The sequence below is a fragment of the Scyliorhinus canicula genome, chromosome 4, assembly GCF_902713615.1.
Source record: "Scyliorhinus canicula chromosome 4, sScyCan1.1, whole genome shotgun sequence".
Lineage (NCBI taxonomy): Eukaryota > Metazoa > Chordata > Chondrichthyes > Carcharhiniformes > Scyliorhinidae > Scyliorhinus > Scyliorhinus canicula.
The window spans coordinates 44947552-44970881 of NC_052149.1; the positions used below are offsets into that span (position 1 = coordinate 44947552).

General features: G+C 43.3%; 1 protein-coding gene across 9 annotated transcripts in view; it reads left to right on the forward strand.

The window, feature by feature from the left end:
* The window catches only part of LOC119964527 (dual specificity testis-specific protein kinase 2-like), a 165062-nt gene that overhangs the window by 33970 nt on the left and 107762 nt on the right, over positions 1-23330 (forward strand). For 3 of the 9 annotated variants that reach the window (XM_038794128.1, XM_038794126.1, XM_038794127.1), the window contains 2 exons: positions 1947-2393; positions 18624-18912. In XM_038794128.1, the coding sequence (XP_038650056.1) occupies positions 18697-18912 (216 nt within the window). In that variant the 5' untranslated portion in view covers positions 1947-2393; positions 18624-18696. The remainder of the gene's footprint in view (positions 1-1946; positions 2394-18623; positions 18913-23330) is intronic. The other 6 variants (XM_038794132.1, XM_038794133.1, XM_038794134.1 and 3 more) reach the window with 4 other exon arrangements.

Consider the following 23330-nt stretch of genomic DNA (forward strand, 5'->3'; position numbering starts at 1 on the left):
TTTAATCCAAAAGTGCTGTCTGAAGATTGCAGATTACAAGGTGATTTGATTGAGGTTTTTGGCATTTTGAAAGTAATTGACAGGGGAGATAGAATTTTTTTTTCTGTTGGCTAGGTGGCCTAGTGCGATTGGGCATAATCTTAAGCCAAAGCCAGGCTACTCGAGAGCAAATTCTGAAAAGAAAGAACATCAGCACCTATACTTCCTCAGGACTAAGGAAATTTGGCAATTCATACCAATTTTTACAGATGAATTATATCTGGCTGCACCACAGCCTAGAATGGCAACTGCTCGGCCCAAGACTGTAAGAAACTACAGAGAGTTGTGAACACAGCCCAGTCAATCACGCGAACCCGCCTCCCGTCCATTGATTGTGTCTACACCTTCTGTTGCCTTGGGAAAGCGGGCAGCATAATCAAAGACCCCTACCACCCGGGTTATTCTCTCTGCCAACGTCTTCCATTGGGCAGGAGATACAAAAGTCTGAGAACACACACGAACAGGTTTAAAAACAGCTCCTTCCCTGCTGTTACCAAACTCCTGAATGACCCTCTTATGGACTGAACTGATCTCTCCACGCATCTTCTCTACTGAGTAGTACTGCACACCGCATGCCCACCCATTGCCTGTCTCTATGTGTTTATATTGTGCATTTATGTATGTCCAACGTTTTGTTTTGTGTATGGAATGCTCTGTCTGGACTGTACGCAGAACGATACTTTTAATTGTACCTCTGTGCACTCAACAATAAAACAAATCCAAAGGCAAAATACCTTCTTTGCACAAATATGCTAGAGGTTTTATTCATTCATAGGATGTGGGCATTGCTGGCTGGGCCAGCATTTATCACCCTTCCCTCAACCACATTGCTGTTGATCTGGAGTCACTTAGGCCAGACCAGGTGAGGACGACAGATTTCCTTCCCTAAAGGCCTATGTTCTGCAAAAAGCAGTAAATCTTAACTAAATTAATTTTCACATCTAAGATCAATAGATTTTTGCTCGCCAAGGGTATGAAGGGAAAAGGAGCCAAGATACTTGGATCGAATTAGGATACGGATCAGACATGATCTTATTGAATGACAGAATCAGGCTTGAGGAGTTGAGTAACCTCCTGTTTCTATGGCTTGCGATGGCAGGATGGTGTAGTGCATTGCTGTGATCTGGTACTGTCATGGCAGCATAGTATGTGGTTTTGTGATCATGATTCATCACTTGTGGATTTCATGACCGTTGGAAGTCACTAGTATTTGCCAGTGGGAAATATTTTTATCCATAAGAAAACTTAGGACGTAAGTTTTACACGTGAGTAACCTTTTATAATTTCCTTATGTTGGGTTAATGCCTAGTTACAGGGTGGCATTGATAGAAGAACTTTGGGAAAAGCTACTTGATCAGCGTATACTGCAAAACCATTTGCCTTGAGAGAAGAAACTTATAGTATGTCATATTGTGTCCATTTGGTATATTTCCATTAGTGAATTTGGCATATAACTGCGAGCTGTTGTCAGAGGACTTAATCGTTTCTTTTGTACAATTTTTGACATCTTAAAGTGTTCAGATGACAAAATTAGTGTTCAGTATCATTGCAATAAGTAGAGTATACTCTGCAAAAAATTCATCTGCAACATTTTGAAGTTAATGCTGAATACTTGTTCAGTTTGGATAAGCCTCAAGGCACTGACCTGAAAAATGTTTGCTGCCTTGGTGACCTCAACAGTGGCTAAATTGAAGCTGGTTGTTAGCCAAAGCAATAAATTTTGTACACGTGAAACAATTGTTCAGAGCTTGATGTTTTAGAATTCTAAGTTGTAGGGCATGTGATTTCAACTCATTTATATGGCATATGCATACGCACCTTAACTTTCCAGGCATTTTGATAGAATTAAAGCTCAAAAAGCAGTGTGTGTATGTTTTTTGATTGTCATATGTGCTTTCCTTCCATAGTTGCTGTTTGGTTATCTGGGAAATTGATGTTTAACATGGTTTAAAACACCAAGGAAGCACCAACAACTTTCTGCAGAGAACGGAGCTGTCATTTCGAACAGCTTGACCAGTAACAGCTTCAGGTCAACAAAAGGAAAACAAGCTAACCAGCTATATTGAGTAGCACCAAAAGAACACATCGTGGCAATATCCAGAACGTGGTTGAATGCTGTTTGGCTAGAGAGCCAGAGTCCCGTGGGTGTCTATTCTCAGAAACTACTTTTGAAGCGAAGTACTTTTTGAAACTGAATCTACAAGCTGCATTCAGACGCTGTCATGATTGATTTGTGCCAGAGTTCCAAACAACGATGAACAAAGAACAGTACAGCAGAGGAACAGGCCCTTCGACCTTCCAAGTCTTCGCCGATCATGATGCCTGTATGAACTAAAACCTTCTGTACTTCTGGGGTCCGTATCCCTCTATTTGCATCCCATTCATGTATTTGTCAAGATGCCTCTTAAACGCTGCCATCGTATCTGCTTCCACCACCTCCCCAGGGAGCGAGTTCCAGGCCCTCGCCACTATCTGTTTAAAATAACTTGCCTCGCACGTCTCCTCTCAACTTTTTCCCTCGCTCCTTAAACCTATGTCCCCTAGTAATTGACTTTTCTACCCTGTGATAAAGCATCTGACCATCCACTCTGTCCATGCTACTCATATTTGAAAATCTCTATTAGATCACCCCTCAATCTGAGGGGCTGTTTAGCACACTGGGCTAAATCGCTGGCTTTGAAAGCAGACCAAGGCAGGCCAGCTGCACGGTTTGATTCCCGTAACAGCCTCCGCGAACAGGTGCCGGAATGTGGCGACTAGGGGCTTTTCACAGTAACTTTATTGAAGCCTACTCGTGACAATAAGCAATTTTTCATTTTTTGTTTTTCAATCTCTTCGTTCCAGTGAAAACAATCTGAGTTTATCCAACCTCTCCTCATAGCTCATACCCTCCAGACCAGGCAACATCCTGGTAAACTTCTTCTGTACCCTCTCCAAAGCACCCACGTCCTTCTGGTAGTGTAGCAACCATGATTGTACACAATATTCCAAATATGTACAGTTCTAGCATGACTGCCAATTTTTATATTCAGTGCTGACATCGATGAAAGTAAGCATGTCGTACGCCTTCTTGAGGAACTTATCCACCAGCGTTACCACTTTAGTGATCTGTGGGTCTGTACGCCTAGATCTTCCTGCCTGCAAGTACTCCTAAAGATTCTGCCATTTACTGTATATTTCCCACCTGCATTAGACCTTCCAAAATGCATGACCTCACATTTGTGTGGATTAAACTCCACCTGCCATTTCTCCGCCCAAGTCCCCAACGATCTACATGCTGCTGTATCCTCTGAGAATCCTCTTCACTATCCACAACTCCAACCTTGTGTCCTCCACAAACTTACTAATCGGACGAGCTACATTTTCCTCCAAATCATTTAATGTACTACGAACAACAAATGTCAGCACTGATCTCTGAAGGAACACCACTAGTCACAGCCTTCCATTCAGAAAAGCACCCTTCCACCGCTACCCTCTCTCCTATGACCGAGCCAGTTCTGTATCCATCTTGCCAGTTCACCTCTGATCCCATGTGACTTCACCTTTTGTACCGATCTGCCATGAAGGAACTTGTCAAAGGCTTTACTAAAGTCCATGTGGAAAACATCCTTCCTTCATCTATAATCTTGGTCACTTCCTGAAAAAACTCGATCGAGTTAGTGAGACGCGACCTCCCCTTCACAAAACCATGCTGCCTATCACTAATAAGTTCATTTCTTTCCAAATGTGAATAAATTCCGTCCCTAAGAATCTTTTCCAATATTTTCTCTGATGTAAGGATCACAACCTATAATTTCCTGGATTATCCCTGCTACCCTTGTTTTAAAAAAATAAAAATAAATTCATAGTACCCAATTATTTTTTTTTCCCCAATTAAGGGACAATTGCGCATGGCCAATCCACCTAACCTGCACATCTTTGGGTTGTGGGGTGAAATCCATGCAGACATGGGTGCTACCCACTGCTACTCTTAAACAAAGGAACATCATGGAGTGTCCTCTGCGACCTCACCTGTAGGTCCCAATGAGGATACAGAGATTTCTGTCAAGACCCCAGCAATTTCCTCCCTTGCCCCTCAGTATTCTGGGGTAGATTCAATCAGCCCCTGGGGACTTATCTACCTTAACGCTTTAAAAAAAAATATATTTTTATTCTCCATTTTCACATTTTCTTTAGAATTTACACCCCACCAACAAACAGAAAACGGTAATGAATACAATGTCAATCCCGCAACCAACAACAAAGATCCCATCCTCCCACCACTCCCCGAATAACAGCCCACCTGACAATATAAGCATCAAATAAAACTAAACCTCCCAAGGAGGAAAAAAGAAAAAGGAATCCGGAATCGACCCTGGTCACTGTCGACATATTGGGGGGGGGGGTCTCTCTCTCTCTCTCTCCCCCCCCCCCCCCCCCCATATTCAATTCCATCCAATCCTCGAAAGAGTACCGTGAATGGCACCCATGATTCATAGACATCCCCCCCCCCCCCCCCAAACCACCCCACACATTCCTCCCCTCCACTTCCTCTTGTAAACTCCTCCCCCCAACCTCGGTTCCTTCCCCAACTTTTCACCCCGGCTAGACTCACCAAAACCTGTTCTACCAGACTCTGATGGTCGCAGCCCCTCCCCCCACCTCACTCCCATTCACTGGCCAGCGTGGAGGTCCCCGCCCGGGTCTCCTTCCCTCTTGCCTGGTCGCAGGCAAACCAAGAAATCCTCTTTAGCACACAACCCCAGCATACACACCCAAGCCCCAAAGAACCATCATTGCAAATGAAAGTCCCAGCTCTTCCCTTGTCCAAATATACAGCGTCGACTCATTTAGTACATACACCGTGAAAAAATAAAGTTACATGAGGCTACATCAGTACACGACCTGCTGTCAGTCCCATTTCTCAATTCTGCCACAGTCCTTCTGCCTTCGCAAACTCCTCTGCCGCTTCCGCCGTCCCAAATTAAAAGTCCTTGGATTTATAGTTCACTCTCAACTTAGCTGGATATACTATGCCGCACTGCACCTTACTAATGTACAGCGCCTTCTTCACCCTGCTGAAGGCAGTCCGCCTCCTCACCAGCTCCACCGTAAAGTCCTGGTATATGCGTATACCAGCTCCAGCCCACTGCACCAACCACTTCTGCTTTGCCCAGCACAGGTGTTTATGCTAAATGTTTCCACATTTATCGATTCTCATACTCCAGCATGCTGCTGCACCTCCTCATCCAGGTCAACATCTTGCTACAGGGCAAAGCAATCTGAATTAACAAAATGCATGATTATCTGCATAAGGAAATATTGGGTCAAATGATCAAAAGCTTTGTGAAAGAGGTAGGTTTGAAGAAGTGCCTTAAAGGAGGAAAGTGATCTAAAGAGGCTAGGAAATGTAGGGACTGAATTCCACGGCTTGGGGCCTCGGCAACAGAAACACAGCCACCATTGGTGGAGTGATTAAAATCGGGTTGTTCAAGGTACCAAAATTACATGAATGCAGATATCTTGGCGGGTTGTGCATCTGGAGGAGATTCCAGAAATAAGGAGAGGGTGAGGCTGTGAAGAGATTTGCAAATAAGGAAGAGAATTTTAAAATCAGACATTGCTTGATTGGGAGCCAGTATCGGTCAGCAAGCACAGGGGTGCTCGGTGAACAGGACATAGCTATAGACAGCGTAGCTTTGGATGACCTCAAGTTTATGGAAGATAGCATGTGGGAGACGAGCTTGCTCTTGTCTTGGGACCAACAGGTTGCCCATGTCTATGATAAAGGATGTCTGCAAATGAGACTTCATGTTGACCAGGATTAGAGTTGCTGCATGGGAAGTCAGAATAACAGATTCAGAATCCAGAACACTACAGTGCAGAAGAGGCACTTTGGTTCATTGAGTCTGCACCAATGCATAAAAGGCCCTGGCCTGCACACCTAATCTCACTTGCTGCCGATTTGAATGCATGGGCACTAGCAATCAGGAAGTGTATGGAAAAACTATAAGGGTTTGAGGTAATATCAGGTAAGCTCTTCCTTTCTTTTTCTTTTTCTTGTTTTTTTTTAAAATCTAGAGGTGATGTCAGGGAAGGCAGTGCAATGCTCCTCCTGCAGAATGTTTGAGGTGAGGGACGCCGTCAGTGTCCCTGCTGATTTCATCTGTGGGAAGTGCACCCAACTCCTGCTCCTCAAAAACCGTGTTAGGGACCTGGAGCTTGAGCTGGATGAACTTCGGATCATTCGGGAGGCAGAGGGGGTCATAGATAGGAGCTTCAGGGAAGTAGTTACACCAAAGACTGGAGATAGATGGGTAACTGTAAGAGGGACTGGGAAGAAGCAGTCAGTGCAGGGACCCCCTGCGGTCGTTCCCCTGAGTAACAAGTATACCGTTTGGATACTTGTGGGGGGACGACTTACCAGGGGTAAGCCATGGGGTACGGGCCTCTGGCACGGAGTCTGTCCCTGTTGCTCAGAAGGGAAGGGGGGAAAGGAGTAGAACATTAGTAATTGGGGACTCAATAGTCAGGGGCACAGATAGGAGATTTTGTGGGAGCGAGAGAGACTCACGTTTGGTATGTTGCCTCCCAGGTGCAAGGGTAAGTGATGTCTCGGATCGTGTTTTCCGGGTCCTTTAGGGGGAGGGGGAGCAGCCCCAAGTCGTAGTCCACATTGGCACTAACGACATAGGTAGGAAAGGGGACAAGGATGTCAGGCAGGCCTTTAGGGAGCTAGGATGGAAGCTCAGAGCGAGAACAAACAGAGTTGTTATCTCTGGGTTGTTGCCCGTTGCCACGTGATAGTGAGATGAGGAATAGGGAGAGAGAGCAATTAAACACGTGGCTACAGGGATGGTGCAGGCGGGAGGGATTCAGATTTCTGGATAACTGGGGCTCTTTCTGGGGAAGGTGGGACCTCTATAGACAGGATGGTCTACATCTGAACCTGAGGGGCACCAATATCCTGGGGGGAGATTTGTTAGTGCTCTTTGGGGGGGTTTAAACTAATTCAGCAGGGGCATGGGAACCTGGAGTGTAGTTTTGGGGTACGGGAGATTGAGAGTATAGAGGTCAGGAGCACAGATTTGACTTCGCAGGAGGGTGCCAGTGTTCAGGTAGGTGGTTTGAAGTGTGTCTACTTCAATGCCAGGAGTATACGAAATAAGGTAGGGGAACTGGCAGCATGGGTTGGTACCTGGGACTTCGACGTTGTGGCCATTTCAGAGACATGGATAGAGCAGGGACAGGAATGGTTGTTGCAGGTTCCGGGGTTTAGGTGTTTTAGTAAGCTCAGAGAAGGGGGCAAAAGAGGGGGAGGTGTGGCGCTGCTAGTCAAGGACAGTATTACGGTGGCGGAAAGGATGCTAGATGGGGACTCTTCTTCTGAGGTAGTATGGGCTGAGGTTAGAAACAGGAAAGGAGAGGTCACCCTGTTGGGAGTTTTCTATAGGCCACCTAATAGTTCTAGGGATGTAGAGGAAAGGATGGCGAAGATGATTCTGGAAAAGAGCGAAAGTAACAGGGTAGTTGTTATGGGAGACTTTAACTTTCCAATATTGACTGGAAAGATATAGTTCGAGTACATTAGATGGGTCGTTCTTTGTACAATGTGTGCAGGAGGGTTTCCTGACACAATATGTTGACAGGCCAACAAGAGGCGAGGCCACATTGGATTTGGTTTTGGGTAATGAACCAGGCCAGGTGTTAGACCTGGAGGTAGGTGAGCACTTTGGAAACAGTGACCACAATTCGGTGACCTTTACGTTAGTGATGGAAAGGGATAAGTATACCCCGCAGGGCAAGAGTTATAGCTGGGGGAAGGGCAATTATGATGCCATTAGACATGACTTAGGATGTGTTGGTTGGAGAAGTAGGCTGCAAGGGTTGGGCACACTGGATATGTGGAGCTTGTTCAAGGAACAGCTATTGCATGTTCTTGATAAGTACGTACCAGTCAGGCAGGGAGGAAGGGGTCAAGCGAGGGAACCGTGGTTTACCAAAGAAGTGGAATCTCTTGTTAAGAGGAAGAAGGAGGCCTATGTGAAGATGAGGCATGAAGTTTCAGTTGGGGTGCTTGATAGTTACAAGGAAGCGAGGAAGGATCTAAAGAGAGAGCTGAGACGAGCAAGGAGGGGACATGAGAAGTCTTTGGCAGGTAGGATCAAGGAAAACCCAAAAGTTTTCTATAGGTATGTCAGGAATAAAAGAATGACTAGGGTAAGAGTAGGGCCAGTCAAGGACAGTGGTGGGAAGTTGTGTGTGGAGGCTGAGGAGATAAGCGAGATACTAAATGAATACTTTTCGTCAGTATTCACTCAAGAAAAAGATAATATTGTGGAGGAGAATGCTGAGACACAGGCTATTAGAATAGATGGCATTGAGGTGCGTAGGGAAGAAGTGTTGGCAATTCTGGACAAGGTGAAAATAGATAAGTCCCCGGGGCCGGATGGGATTTATCCTAGGATTCTCTGGGAAGCCAGGGAAGAGATTGCTGAGCCTTTGGCTTTGATTTTTAGGTCATCATTGGCTACAGGAAGAGTGCCAGAGGACTGGAGGATAGCAAATGTGGTCCCTTTGTTCAAGAAGGGGAGTAGAGATAACCCCGGTAACTATAGGCCGGTGAGCCTAACGTCTGTGGTGGGTAAGGTCTTGGAGAGGATTATAAAAGATACGATTTATAATCATCTAGATAGGAATAATATGATTAGGGATAGTCAGCATGGTTTTGTGAAGGGTAGGTCATGCCTCACAAACCTTATCGAGTTCTTTGAGAAGGTGACTGAACAGGTAGACGAGGGTAGAGCAGTTGATGTGGTGTATATGGATTTCAGTAAAGCGTTTGATAAGGTTCCCCACGGTCGGCTATTGCAGAAAATACGGAGGCTGGGGATTGAGGGTGATTTAGAGATGTGGATCAGAAATTGGCTAGTTGAAAGAAGACAGAGAGTGGTAGTTGATGGGAAATGTTCAGAATGGAGTTCAGTTACGAGTGGCGTACCACAAGGATCTGTTCTGGGGCCGTTGCTGTTTGTCATTTTTATAAATGACCTAGAGGAGGGAGCAGAAGGATGGGTGAGTAAATTTGCAGACGACACTAAAGTCGGTGGAGTTGTAGACAGTGTGGAAGGATGTTGCAGGTTACAGAGGGACATAGATAAGCTGCAGACCTGGGCTGAGAGGTGGCAAATGGAGTTTAATGTGGAGAAGTGTGAGGTGATTCACTTGGAAAGAATAACAGGAATGCGGAATATTTGGCTAATGGTAAAATTCTTGGTAGTGTGGATGAGCAGAGGGATCTCGGTGTCCATGTACATAGATCCCTGAAAGTTGCCACCCAGGTTGATAGGGTTGTGAAGAAGGCCTATGGTGTGTTGGCCTTTATTGGTAGAGGGATTGAGTTCCGGAGCCATGAGGTCATGTTGCAGTTGTACAAAACTCTAGTACGGCCGCATTTGGAGTATTGCGTACAGTTCTGGTCGCCTCATTATAGGAAGGACGTGGAAGCTTTGGAACGGGTGCAGAGGAGATTTACCAGGATGTTGCCTGGTATGGAGGGAAAATCTTATGAGGAAAGGCTGATGGACTTGAGGTTGTTTTCGTTAGAGAGAAGAAGGTTAAGAGGTGACTTAATAGAGGCATACAAAATGATCAGAGGGTTAGATAGGGTGGACAGCGAGAGCCTTCTCCCGCGGATGGAGGTGGCTAGCACGAGGGGACATAGCCTTAAATTGAGGGGTAATAGATATAGGACAGAGGTCAGAGGTGGGTTTTTTACGCAAAGAGTGGTGAGGCCGTGGAATGCCCTACCTGCAACAGTAGTGAACTCGCCAACATTGAGGGCATTTAAAAATTTTTTGGATAAGCATATGGATGATAAGGGCATAGTGTAGGTTAAATGGCCTTTAGTTTTTTTTCCATGTCGGTGCAACATCGAGGGCCGAAGGGCCTGTACTGCGCTGTATCGTTCTATGTTCTAAAAGAAATGACCAGATTGTGGACAAGAGAACCTGCTGGAAGGGGAAAGAAAATCAGACCGTAGGCTACTTCTATTCATCTGTGCCAGCTGTGAATGAATTATCACTTGTGAATCAGCTTCTACAGCCACAACAGACGTTCATTAGAAACGTGACGTAGGGGCAGGCGCGGCACAGTGGTTAGCACTGCTGCCTCATGGCGCTGAGGTCCCAGGTTCGATTCCGGTTCTGGGTCACTGTCCGTGTGCAGTTTGCACATTCTCCCCGTGTTTGCATGGGTTTCACCCCAACAATCCAAAGATTTTCAGGCAGGGTAGGTAGATTGGCTATGCAAAATTGCCCCTTAATTGGGAAAAATGAATTGGGTACTCTAAATTTAAAAAAAAAGAAAAGGGACGTGGACACTGGGCGCAGTCCATTGCCTGCTGAGACGGACTGACTACCTGCCTGCCTGAGAGTTAACAGTGGCATGAATTAGCATAGAATCCATGGAGTAGTTACAGTGCTGAATGAAGCCATTCGGCCCATTGAGTCTGCACCGGCCCTCTGAAAGAGCACCCTACCTGGGCCCGGCCCTATCTCTATAACCCCATCTAACCTACACATCTAAGGGGCAATTTTAGCATAGCCGATCCACCTAACCTGCACATTTTTGGACTATGGGAGGAAACTGTGCCACCCGGAGGAAAGCCACTCAGACATGGTGAGAATGTGCAAACTTCACACAAACAGTCACCCAGTGCTGCAAGTGAACCCTGGTCCCTGACATTATGAGGCAGCAGTGCTAACTACTGTGCCACCGTGTTCCTCCTAATTAGACTTTCAGCAGCAGATAACTTGAGACAGATGAAATTCGGTGATACTACAGAAGTGGAAACAGATGGTTTTGGTGATGGCATTTGTATGTGGTAGGCAGCTCATCTCAGAATCAAAAATAACACCAACGTCATCTAAATCTACCATCATAATGATCCATTCCCTTCTCCCTCAGGCTTCCCCTTAAATACTTATATATTATTCACTTCCACCACTTCCTGTGGTGTTGAGTTCCACATGCTTATCACTCTTTTTTTGCATGGGTTTCACTCTAATTTGGGGCTGGTTTAGCACACTTGGCTAAATTACTGGCTTTTAAAGCAGACCAAGGCAGGCCAGCAGCACGGTTCAATTCCTGTACCAGCCTCCCCGAACAGGCGCCAGAATGTGGCGACTAGGGGCTTTTCACAGTAACTTCATTGAAGCTGACTCGTGACAATAAGCGATTTTCATTTTAATTTCTTTGGGTGAAGATGTTTCTTCTGAATTTATGTTGAATTTCTTGGTGATGGTCTCTAGTTATGCACTTTCCCACATGAAGAAACATTCTCTATCAACTCTATTGAAACCTTTCTTAATTTTAAAGACCTATTAGGTCACCTTTGGCCTTTTTTTCAAGAGAAAAGAGATGCAGCCTGTCAATCATTTCTTGCTATATTTATATCTATATTATATTGGGTGTCTTTCAGTTATCATCTTTATCCCTCTGCATCCTTTTCAATGCCTCTGTATTTTATAATATGACAATCAGAGCTGCATGCCATACTCAAAGTTCAGTACAGGTTTAGCATAACTATTTTTCAATTCTGTCCCTCCTAGAAATAAAGCCTAGTGTGTTTATAACATCAGTTGTGAAAACATTGCTGGACTCTTATCATTAGAGATGGGTATTAGAATGGTGGGGAGGGGATGTTGTTCACATGGACTACCAGAAGGTATTTGATAAAGTTCCGCAGAGGGGCTTATTAATAAAGATGAAAGCACATGGTAGTGGAGGGAACCTTGTGACGTAGGTTGGTAATTGGTTGACGGATAGACCCACAATAACTGGTGGGCTTTGACAAAAAATATGCAGCAGTCCAGAGGCCTCTAATCAGACTTCTGCTTTCAGCATTTATATCATTACTTGCATGAAGGAATAGAGTAAGTTGGCAGTTGACACTAAGTTAGGCATGGTGTTTTGAGAACATAAGAACTAGGGGCAGGATTAGGCAATTCAACTCCTCAAGCCTGCTCCGCCATTCAGTATGATCATGGCTGATCTCACCATGGCCTCAACTCCACTTTCCTGCCCATTCTCCATAACCCTTCAAACCCATTACTAATTAAAAATCTCCTCAAATTTACTCAATGTCTTGGCATCCGCCGCACTCTGGGGTATTGAATTTCACTGATTCACGACCCTTTGAGAGAAGTAATTTCTCCTCATCTCTGTTTTAAATCTGCTACCCCTTATCTTAAATCTATGACCTCTTGTTCTAGATTGTCCCACAAGAGGAAACATCTGCTCTACGTCTACTTTGTCAATATCCTTTATCGCCTTGTATATCTCAATTAGATCGCCCCTCGTTCTTCTAAACTGGAGAGAGTATAGGCCTATACTGACCAATCTCTCTTCACAAGACAAGCTCCTTCTCTCTCGAATCAATCTAGTGAACCTCTTCTGACCTGCCTCCAATGCAATTACATCCCTCCTCAAATAAGGGGACCAAAACAGTTCACAGTACTCCAGGTGTTGTCTCACCAATGACTTGTTGCAGCAACACTTCCCTACTTTTATACTACTCTATTCCTTTAACCATAAATGGCAAAATTCCATTTACCTTCCTTATTACCTGCTGAAACTGCATACGAGGACACCCAGATCCCTCTGCACAGAAGCACACTGAAGTTTCTCTCCATTTAGATAATATGTTGCCATTCTATTTTTCCGACCAAAACAGATACCCTCACTTACTCACCTTAAATTCCATCTGCCAAATTTTGGCCCATTAACCTAACCTATCCATATCCATTTGTAAATTTCTTATTTCCTCATTGCGACTTGCTATCCCACTTGGTGTTATCTGCAAATTTGGCTAAAGTATCTTTTATCCCTGCATTCAAGTCATCAATATAGATTGTAAATAGTTGGGGCCCGAGAACCAAACCCTATGGCACCCCACTAGTTGCATCTTGCCAATCAGAAAATAACCCATTTAACCTGACTCTCTGCTTTCTGTTGGTTAACCAGTCATCTATCCAAACTAATAAATTATCCTTAATCTCCTGTGAACTTAACCTTGTTTATTAACCTTTTGTGTGGCACCTTATCACATGCCTTCTGGAAGTCCAGATATGCTACATCTACAGGAGCCCCATTATTCACTTGGCATGTTACATCTTCAAAGAACTCTAGAAAATTAGTCAAACACTATTTACCCTTCATAAAACTATGCCGACTCTGGATTGTGTTTTGACTTTGCAAATGTCCTGTTATTGCTTTCTTAATAATGGATTCTAATAATTTCCCAAGAACAGATGTTAAACTAACTGGTTTATAGTTTCCTACTTTCTGCATCCCTCCCTTTTTGAATTTGGGCATTACATTAGCATTTTCTGAATCCACTGGAACCTTTCCCGCATCCAGGGATTCTTGGAATATTATAACCAATGGATCTACTATCTTCGCTGCCACTTCTTTAAGACCCTAGGATGTAGGCCATTAGGCCCTGGGGACTTTTCTGCCTTCAATTCCGATAGTTTGTTTAGTACTTTTCCCCTATTGATTGGCCTAAGTTCCTCCTTTTATATAACCCCTGCATTACCTGTTCCTATTGGGATGGTACTAGTGTCCGTCACTGTGAAAACTGAAGCAAAATATTGATTTAGCATCTCTGCCATTTCTCTGTTCCCATCTATTAACTCCCTTGTCACATTCTTCAAGGGATTAACATTCACTTTGGCTACTCTCTTCCCATTTATATACTTGTAGAAACTTTTGCTTTCCTTTTTTATATTTTGTGCTAATTTTTTTTCATAATATTTCCTTGCTCTTTCAATTACACTTTTAGTGATTTTTTTTAGATGTATTTTTATTAAGGTTTTGCAGAATTTTTCATAATAAAACAGTAGTAACCATAATAACAAAACAAACTAGAGTGAACATTAACACTATACCAATGAAGCACTCCCCCCTCCCCCCACGGATTGCTGCTGCTACTGACATTTTAATTTTTCCCGAGAGAGTCGACGAACAGCTGCCACCTCCGAGAGAACCCTAGCATAGACTCTATTAAGGCAAACTTTATTTTCTCGAGGCTGAGAAACCCAGCCATGTCTGTAACCCAAGTCTCTACACTCGGGGTGGGGGCTTCGAGTCCCTCCACATTAATAAAATCCGTCTCCGGACTATTAGGGAGGCAAAGGCCAAGACTTCGGCCTCTTTCGCCCCCTGAACTCCCGGGTCTTCTGACACTCCAAAGCTCGCTATCTCTGGACTTGGCACCACCCGTGTGTTAAGCACCTTGGACATTGCCCTCGCGAACCCTTGCCAGAACACTCGCTCAGGGCATGCCCAAAACATGTGGACATACAACTGTATTCTACCCAAAAAAACTTGCTAATTCTCGCTGCCGTCATGTGTGCCCGGTGGACCACCTTAAATTGAATTAGACTGAGCCTGGCACGTGATGAGGAGGAATTAACCCTGCCCAGGACCTCTGCCCATAGACCCGCTTCCAACTCCTCACCTAGCTCCTCCTCCCACTTGCCCTTGAGCTCCTCCACCGGGGTTTCCTCCGCCTCCTGTAGTTTCTGGTAGATATCCAACACCCTCCCCTCCCCCACCCAGGTTCTGGAGACCACCCCGTCCTGTATCCTCGGTGGCGGCAGCGTCGGAAAGGCTACTGCCTGTTTTTTCAGGAAGGCTCGTACTTGCAGATATTTAAAGGCGTTTCCTGGCAGAAGATTAAATTTGTCCTCTAGCGCCTCCAAACTGGGAAAGCTTCCGTCTATGAACAGATCTCCCATCCTGCCCTCTGCCAGCTCTGGAACCCACCATCCATCCTACCCGGCACAAACCTGTGATTGTTGCATATCGGGGTCCAGACCGACGCTCCCTCCACCCTCTTGTACCTCCTCCACTGTCCTCAGATCTGCAGTGTCGCCACCACCACCGGACGTGTGGAGTAACAGGTTGGCGAGAACGGCAAAGGAGCCGTTATCAAAGGTCGCAGACTAGTACCTGACATGACGCGGCTTCCAGCTGCTCCCTCCCTGCCAGTGACAGCGGGAGCATGCCCCACCTTTTAAAGTCCCCTTCCATTTGCTCCACCAACCGGGTGAGCCTGTGCAGGGCATCCCATTTCCTGGCAACCTGTATACCCAGGTAGCGAAAACCTTTCTCTACCATCCTGAGCGCCGCTCTTTCAGTCTCTCCTCCTGCCCCTTGGCCTGGATCACAAACAACTCGCTCTTTCCTGTGTTCAGTTTGTACCCTGAAAAACTACCAAAATCCCTCAAGTTCCGCAGAACCTCCCCCATCCCCTCCACAGGGTCCAAAATGTGCAGGAGCAAATCATCCGCGTATAGTGAGACCCGATGATTTTTAGTGATCTTTTGTTGATCTTTAAAAGTTTCCCAATGTTCCATCCTGCTACTGGCCTTTGCAACATGGTATGCCTTAATTTCTGTCTTTATGTTATCTTTAACTTCCTTGCTTAGGTTTGGATGTTTTCCTCCTCCTACAATCTATCTTCCTCTCTGGAATATATTTTAGTTGGGAGGAATTGATTGTTTCCTTAAACAACTGCCACTGCTCATCAGCTGTCCTGCCTTTTAGTCTTTCTGCCCAATCTACTGGGGCCAAATCTATCTTCATGTCGATAAAATTACCTTTGTTTAACTCCATAATACTCGTGTGGGTCTCCAGTTTCTTGCCCACAACCTGAATTTCAGGGTCTGATCATCTTTTCTAGCGGATCCTTAACGACGAGGCCATTAATTAATTCCCCCCCCTCATTTCATTGCTCCCTGGTTGCTTCCACAGCAAGAAACAATCTCTAGTACATTCCATTGACTCCCCTTTGAGGCTACCTATGTCAATTCGATTCATCCAGTATATATGCATATTAAAATCACTGCTGTACTTTTCTTCCAAGCTCCCAATATTTCCTGGTTTACACTGTGCCTCACTACGGCACTACTGTTTGGGAACCTAGAGATTACTCCTACCAGGGACTTCTTTCACTTGCTATTTCTTATTTCTGCCCACACTGATATGTAGTTGGGAGCACAAAGGTACAGGCAGAATTTCTGGGCATGTAGCTCCATATGTAAAAGTGAGATTATCCATTTTGGAGTGAACAATTGTAATGTTTTCTTAATAGTGAGAAATCAAGAGCTGTGGAAGAGCAAAAGGGGTTGGATCTCCATGTATACAGGTCATTATAATGCAGAAGGTAATCAGAAAGACTGCTGGAATGTTGGTTGTTATCTCAAAGGTTGTTGGAATACAAATGTGAGCAAGCTATTTTATTGCACAGATCCTTGGTTTGACCCTGTTTGGATTACTGCATTCAATTTCAGCAGCGGATCTCATTAAATATATATTAATCTTGGAGAGGATACATCTCCAATTCTCCATAATGATACTGGGTTTAGTGTTGAATTAGGACAGGTTGCATAAATTTGGTTTGTGTTCACTTGAGTTTAGAAGGTGGAATGGTGCAACATTTGTGATTTGGGGATTTGATAGGGTAGATGCAGTAAGACTCTTTTCCCTGGTGGGGATTTGAGACCAAGGAGGCAGAATCTTGAAATTAGAACTAGGTCATTTAGGAATGAATGGAGGAAGCACATTTCCCGCACAAACGGATAGTGGAAATCTGGAATTCTTTCCCCAAAAGGCTGTGTGGATATTGAGTCGATTGAAATTTAAGACTGAGATGGATAGATTTTTGTTGGGCAAAAGTATTCGGTTTCAGCGGAAAAGTAGGTTGTTTGACCCATTGCATGTGCTCTTTGAAAGAGCTTTCCAAAAATTTCCACCCCCTGCTCTTTTTCGTTTTTGTTTTTGAAGTATTTGCCGAATTTTCTTTTGAAAGTTACTATTGAATCTGCTTTCATTGCCCTTTCAAGGCATTGCGTTCCAGCTGAAAACCACTTGCTGCATTTTATTAAAAAATTACATCTCATTTCCTGCCCTGGTTCTAATGCCAGTTATCTTAAATTTATGTCCTCTGGTTATTAACTCTCCTTGGATTTTTTTATGATGGGGAAGATAATTTAGTTGTTCAATGCCAGAGAAGTTGCTGGAGTAGGAGTTGTTAGATAATATGATGGGACTTTCTTTCACTGGATTATGTCAATGGACAGCATACTTTGTATTCAGAACATAGGAATGGGAACATTGCAGTACGCTATTCAGCCCCTCAATCCTGCGCTGCCATTCAGCTGAATCATGGCTGATGTTCTACCTCAACGCTATCTTCCCACCGTATCCCCGTATCCCTTGATGTCATTGGTATTTTAAAATCTATCTATCTCTGCTTTGAACATACTCACTGATTGAAGCGCCACAGACCCTCTGGGGTAGAAAATTCCATAGTTGAGGCAGCATGGTGGCGCAGTGGTTAGTACTGCTGCCTCATGGTGTCGAGGGCTGGGTCACTGTCCATGTGGAGTTTGCACATTCTTCCTGTGTTTGCGTGGGTCTCACCCCCACAACCCAAAATGTGCAGGATAGGTGGATTGGCCAAGCTAAATTGCCCCCATAATTAGAAAAAAAATGAATTGAGTACTTTAAAATTAAAAAAAATATAACTTCTTAGATTCACCACTTGTTGAATAAATTTCTCCACATCTCTATTCCTGCTCATCTCTGTTCTAAGTGACCAACCTTTTCTTCTGAGGCTATGTCCCCCTGTATCTAAACTCTCCGACCAGGGGAAATATCCTTCCTCCATCTAGCCTGTCGAGTCCTGTAAGACCGTTGTACATTTCAATGAGGCCACCTCTCATTCTTCCAAAGTCTAGAGTTTGCAGGGCAAGTCTCCTCAATCTGTCCTGATAGGACAATACACCATCTTGGGGATTAGTCTGGTGAGGATTAAAGTGCAAAGTGTAATTGCATAAGTAGCAGTTGATTAATTTTTAGCTTGTGTTGAAATAAGGTTGTTGTCTTTATTTTCAAAGAAATTACTTGGACAGTAAATCTGATGGGATACAAACTTTTAAATGAGTGTTGAGGTGCGTGTGTGTGAGATTAATGTATTCCCTCCTATACTGCAAGGCAGGCAACAGGCTCCTGGGGATCTGTGTTGATGTTGTTTTTGAACCAGCTGCCAAAAATATAAAACCACCTTCTGGTGGTGACTTGTCTTGCCCACTCCCAAGTGCCAGACCTCAGCTTTTCTCAATTGAGAATCCTAATTGCAGGCTTGTGTCTTAGAATTTTTAAAGATTGAAACTGCAGCAACAATTGGAATAAATGTACAGGAAGAGAAAAATAGGAGGGAAGTCTCTGAAGCTCTTTGAGGAAATCTGGGGAAGCTTAGAACACATTTGGTCTGGTTCTGGGGTTTATGCTAATATTGAAGAAAACTCTATTCTTTATAAATTGATGTCCTGCATCGGATGCACATAAGCAGTTAATAATGAGAGAAAAAACTGCATCAAAATGTTAGCTATAAAGCTTTCCTGTCAGATTTTTCATACTAGTTTGCTAATGAAAACAGAGATAATTTTATGTTTATTGCTGTTATGGAGATGGGTGGATCAATAGACTTAAAAAAAATTAAATTACTAAACATGTGTTTTTCTCTCCTTCAGTTAGAGTCCAGCTAAATAATTGAAACAAATTCTGGATGCTAAAATGTGAAAGCCGTTTTTGCTATACTCTGGAATGGATCGAAACAAAAGAAATTCGATAGCAGGATTACCATCAAGATATGAGCGATTGGAAGATTTTGATGGCAGTAGAGAAGGTGGTGTTGCTCAATCGGGGACAGTGTTCCCTTCATCATACAGAGCCCTGAGCAGTGCTGTCTCCAGACTTACTAGGCTTGATGATTTCACCTGTGAAAAAATAGGATCTGGATTTTTCTCAGAAGTCTACAAGGTTAGTTAGTTCATATTCGTACTCTCATTCTATACAATATAACTGGCAGTGAAAGACCATGATCTCTTATGAAATGTGATTTATTTGAATAGACATCCACCACCCTCTGGGTGAAAATGTTGTTCCTCATGTCCCCTCTAATTCTTCTACCAATCATCTTAAATCTGTTCCCCATGGTAATTGATTAAGAATTCATTAGATCTGTTGATCAAGAAAATTAAGTCTGTTTTTCATACGTGAAATATTTTTGAAACCTCCGTTGAAACCGATGAAGCTTAAAATGAAATGAAATTAAAATTGTTTATTGTCACAAGTAGGCTTCAAATGAAGTTACTGTGTAAAGCCCCTAGTCGCCACATTCCAGCGCCTGTTCGGGGAGGCTGATACGGGAATTGAACCATGCTGCTGGCCTGCCTTGGTCTGCTTTAAAAGCCAGCGATTTAGCACTGTGCTAAACCAGCCCCTGTGCTAAACCAGCCCCTGAATGGTAAAAGGAATGGTTTAATGATTTGGCTCCTGGGTAAAGTTCAAACCATGGGCATATTAATGTGTTTGCCATGTTTGATGTCCTTTTTAGCAGGATATATATTACTGGATACAAAAACAAAATGCTACAGATATTTGAAAATACTGGAAATACTGAACAGGTAACACAGCATGTGCCGAGTGAGAAACAGTTGAAACTTTAGATGTGTGGGGTTCTGATGAAAGGTCACAGTTTGAGTGACCGGGGTTTGGGTTACGGGTATAGGGTGGATACGTGGGTTTGAGTAGGGTGATCATTGCTCGGCACAACATCGAGGGCCGAAGGGCCTGTTCTGTGCTGTACTGTTCTATGTTCTATACTCTTGTGTCCATTATGCTTCTAGTAAAATAAATGCTGATTACTGTTTAGTTCAGTCACCATTTTGCTGATAGTTTGCTTGTTAGCTCCCAGTCTGACCTGGTGCAATTTTTGATTTGGCTGCACAGCTGCAAAATGTTATAGGAGGCGCTGGTCAGTGACTCGAGGGAAACTCATGTTGACTTTTCTCCTCCAACAATTTGATGTTAATTGATCTCTTGGTGGCAGGGACGGAAGATGGATGGTGGGATACGGGTGGGTAGCCAGGTTATAAACATAGATGCATGGTTGAGTGGCTTATGTGCCCTTGACTTTTTTTTTCAACCAAAGTTAGAATTTGAAGGAAATTGTAACATCTAATTTTCTCTCCTGGTAGCGCTGGGCTGAATCCCATTGGGGATTAATGTTGCTATAAAACTGGGCATTAGATGCAGTACAAGGTGGCCTGTTGACCATTCTATCACTATTTGTCTTTAATAAAATACCATTTGAATGGAATGTGGATTGAACTATTCCACCACTCATTTGTAATGTACAGGCTTTTAATATCACATTTGGAACCAATATTTTGTTTTCTTGGTTAACCAGAGATTTCCTAATCATGTGATCAGTGTTCTGCAATGCAAAGTGGTCAATCTGGTTTTTCCGAAAAACTTTGTTTTGTTAATTCAAATTTGAATTAGCAACAGTAATCTTTTGTGACATTGACCATGATCCACTGCTAGCTATTCCATAGCAATGTGGCAAAAGGTCTGAGGCCCATCATGTTTCGAGTTTCTTTTATTGTTTACCTTAACTCTTCCATCTGTGTGGGGATGAGCTTCTGAGTTTTAAATTTGGTGTTGTGCATCATTCACCAGTAGTTTGTGACATTTTTTCTATGATATGTTGAAAGAATAGGGGACTGGGATGAACAGCATAGCTCTGCCAAAGATCTGGCACAGGCATAAAAGGCCAAATGGCCTCCTTCTGTGCATATCACTTGAATTCTATGAATCTGTTTCATTGAAATAGCAGGGTATATTAATGGCATAATCATTTTCTTGTTTTGAGATAATGTTATAGTAGGTTTAATGCAGTGGTTCCATGAAGTAGTAAATTAGGAAAGGTTAGGTTATCACAGATGTTTCTTTTTAAGTTCAAGAAGCTCTTGAGGGCAGCACAATGGCACAGTGGTTAGCACTGGGACTGAGCGCTGAGGGCCCGGGTTTGAATCCTGGCCTTGGGTCACTGTCCGTGTGGAGTTTGCACATTCTCCCCATGTCTGCGTGTGTTTCATCCCCACAACCCAAAGATGTGCAGGTTAGGTGGATTGGCCACACTAAATTGCCCCTTAATTGGAAAAAATAAATAATTGGGTACTCTAAATTTAAAAATAAAGAAGCTCTTGCACCTTAATGGTGACAAATTTACATTGTTTTTGAGTTGATCATTGATCCCACTATAGGATGTCTTGAAACATCAGAGTTAATGTTTGTAAATTGAGATGAGACTTAATCTTAACAGTAGCAGCTGCTAATATTGCTCGATTCCAAAAGAAATTCTCCCTTTTGATTTCTACTAAAGGTCAGAAGTGGGGAAAATGAGTTATGATTTAAGTATTAATGTAAACAGTGTCTTTGTCCAATTCCCTATGTAGGTAAGTACCTATTGATTTTGATGGATCCCCATACAAATCATATCTGAGAATTGAGATTTAGTTTAAGAAATCACTGGCATTGTTAGTCTGCCTTCGTTGATTTAAATTTTTTTTTTAAGAGTACCCAATTAATTTTTTCCAATTAAGGGGAAATTTAGTGTGGCCAATCCACCTACCCTGCACATCTTTTTGGGTTGTGGGGGCGAAACCCACGCAAACACTGGGAGAATGTGCAAACTCCACACGGACAGTGACCCAGAGCCGGGATCGTTTCTTTGATTTTTATGTTTTATTTTTAGCATCGGTGTATAAATATTATATCATAGTCATAAGAGGTCTATAGCACAGAAAAGGCCCTTCACCATCATGTCTGCACTGGTCAAACGCAACCATCTAACTATTCTAATCCCATTTTCCAGCACGTGTCCCATAGCCTTGTATGCCTTGGTATCATCGCAAGTACATATTTAAATACTTCTTAAATGTTATGAGGGTCTCTGCCTTGATAACCCTTTCAAGCAGTGAGTTCCAGGCTCTTACTTGGATGAAAATGTTTTTCCTCATCCCTTCTAAACCGCCTGCCCCTTACCTTAAATCTATGCCCCCTTGTCATTGATCCTTCCACCAAAGGGAAAAGTTTCTTCCTGTCTACTCTATCTATGCCCCTCATTTTATACATCTCACATTCCCCGTCAATCTCCTCTGCTTCAAGGAAACACCAGTCAATACAATCGTCATAACTAAAACTCTCCAGCCCAGGCAACATCCTGAGAAATCTCCTCTGCACTCTTTCCAGTGCTATCACATCCCTCCCACGTTGTGAATTACACACAATACTCCAGCTGTGGCCTAACTAACATTTTATATAGTTCCAGTATTACCTCCCTTTTCTTAAACTCTCTGCCTCGACTAATAAAGGCAAGTATATCATATGCTGCCTTAACCACTTTATCTACCTGCCCTGCTACCTTAAGGGACTGGTGTACATGCACACCAAGTGAGTATAGTTTTATATTCATAAGTGTTACACTTCAAAACAAAAGGAATTTGCACAGAACTAAAAAGCCAAAGGATGCAATCATTGAGCCAATGGGGCATATGATATGGTGATTATCTGACTATCTTTATTCTAACAACTGGAGACGCTAAGCAAAATATTCTCTCATCTCATATGCCGACTCATGTCATTTATGACAATACTGTTCAGGTCACCATACGGGGGGTATCCTTGGGAATACACACCTGGGAGAGGAGGTATACGGGGGGTATCCTTGGGAATACACACCTGGGAGAGGAGGTAATCAGTTTATTGGTGAATCCTGAATGGGAAAGTCGTTGAAGATTAAGTGGGGTTTCCTCTTACCGAAAGGGAATGGTAAACATTGAGTAGTCACTGTGGGACTCTTATTTTACCTTCTAACAAGAATCGGCAGTCGTATGGTGGGAGGTGTCAAAAATACAACCTTATTGCTAATTACTCTCTGATGTACACAAATAAGAACTGAAGGAAAACTTAGAAACAAAATATCAAACAAGTCAAGCACATGGCAAAAAGCATAAAACACAAACAAACAGATGGTTCAAGAATCCTTATCTCTGGTTTAACCCCTCATTTACTTTTGTAGGCTTCTAATTCTCAGCTGAGACCTCCTGATTTGTTCAAATTAATGTCTGTTACTTAGGGGATGATTTGTTAATCAAGCATTGGACATTATTTAAGATTGACTGGTGCCTATCAAAACTAGCTTAGGGTCTGCATACGCAGTCTTAGGAAAATTACTGGATATGTTTTCTCACACCTGCCATGATACACAGCTTGGCAGAGACCTTGCTAGAACTGATTAGTTGATTAAACAGAGAACAATACGTTCTCAGTGCTGAATACACTTGAATGCAATGGTTAATTCATGATATGAGACAATGACTGAGTTCCCA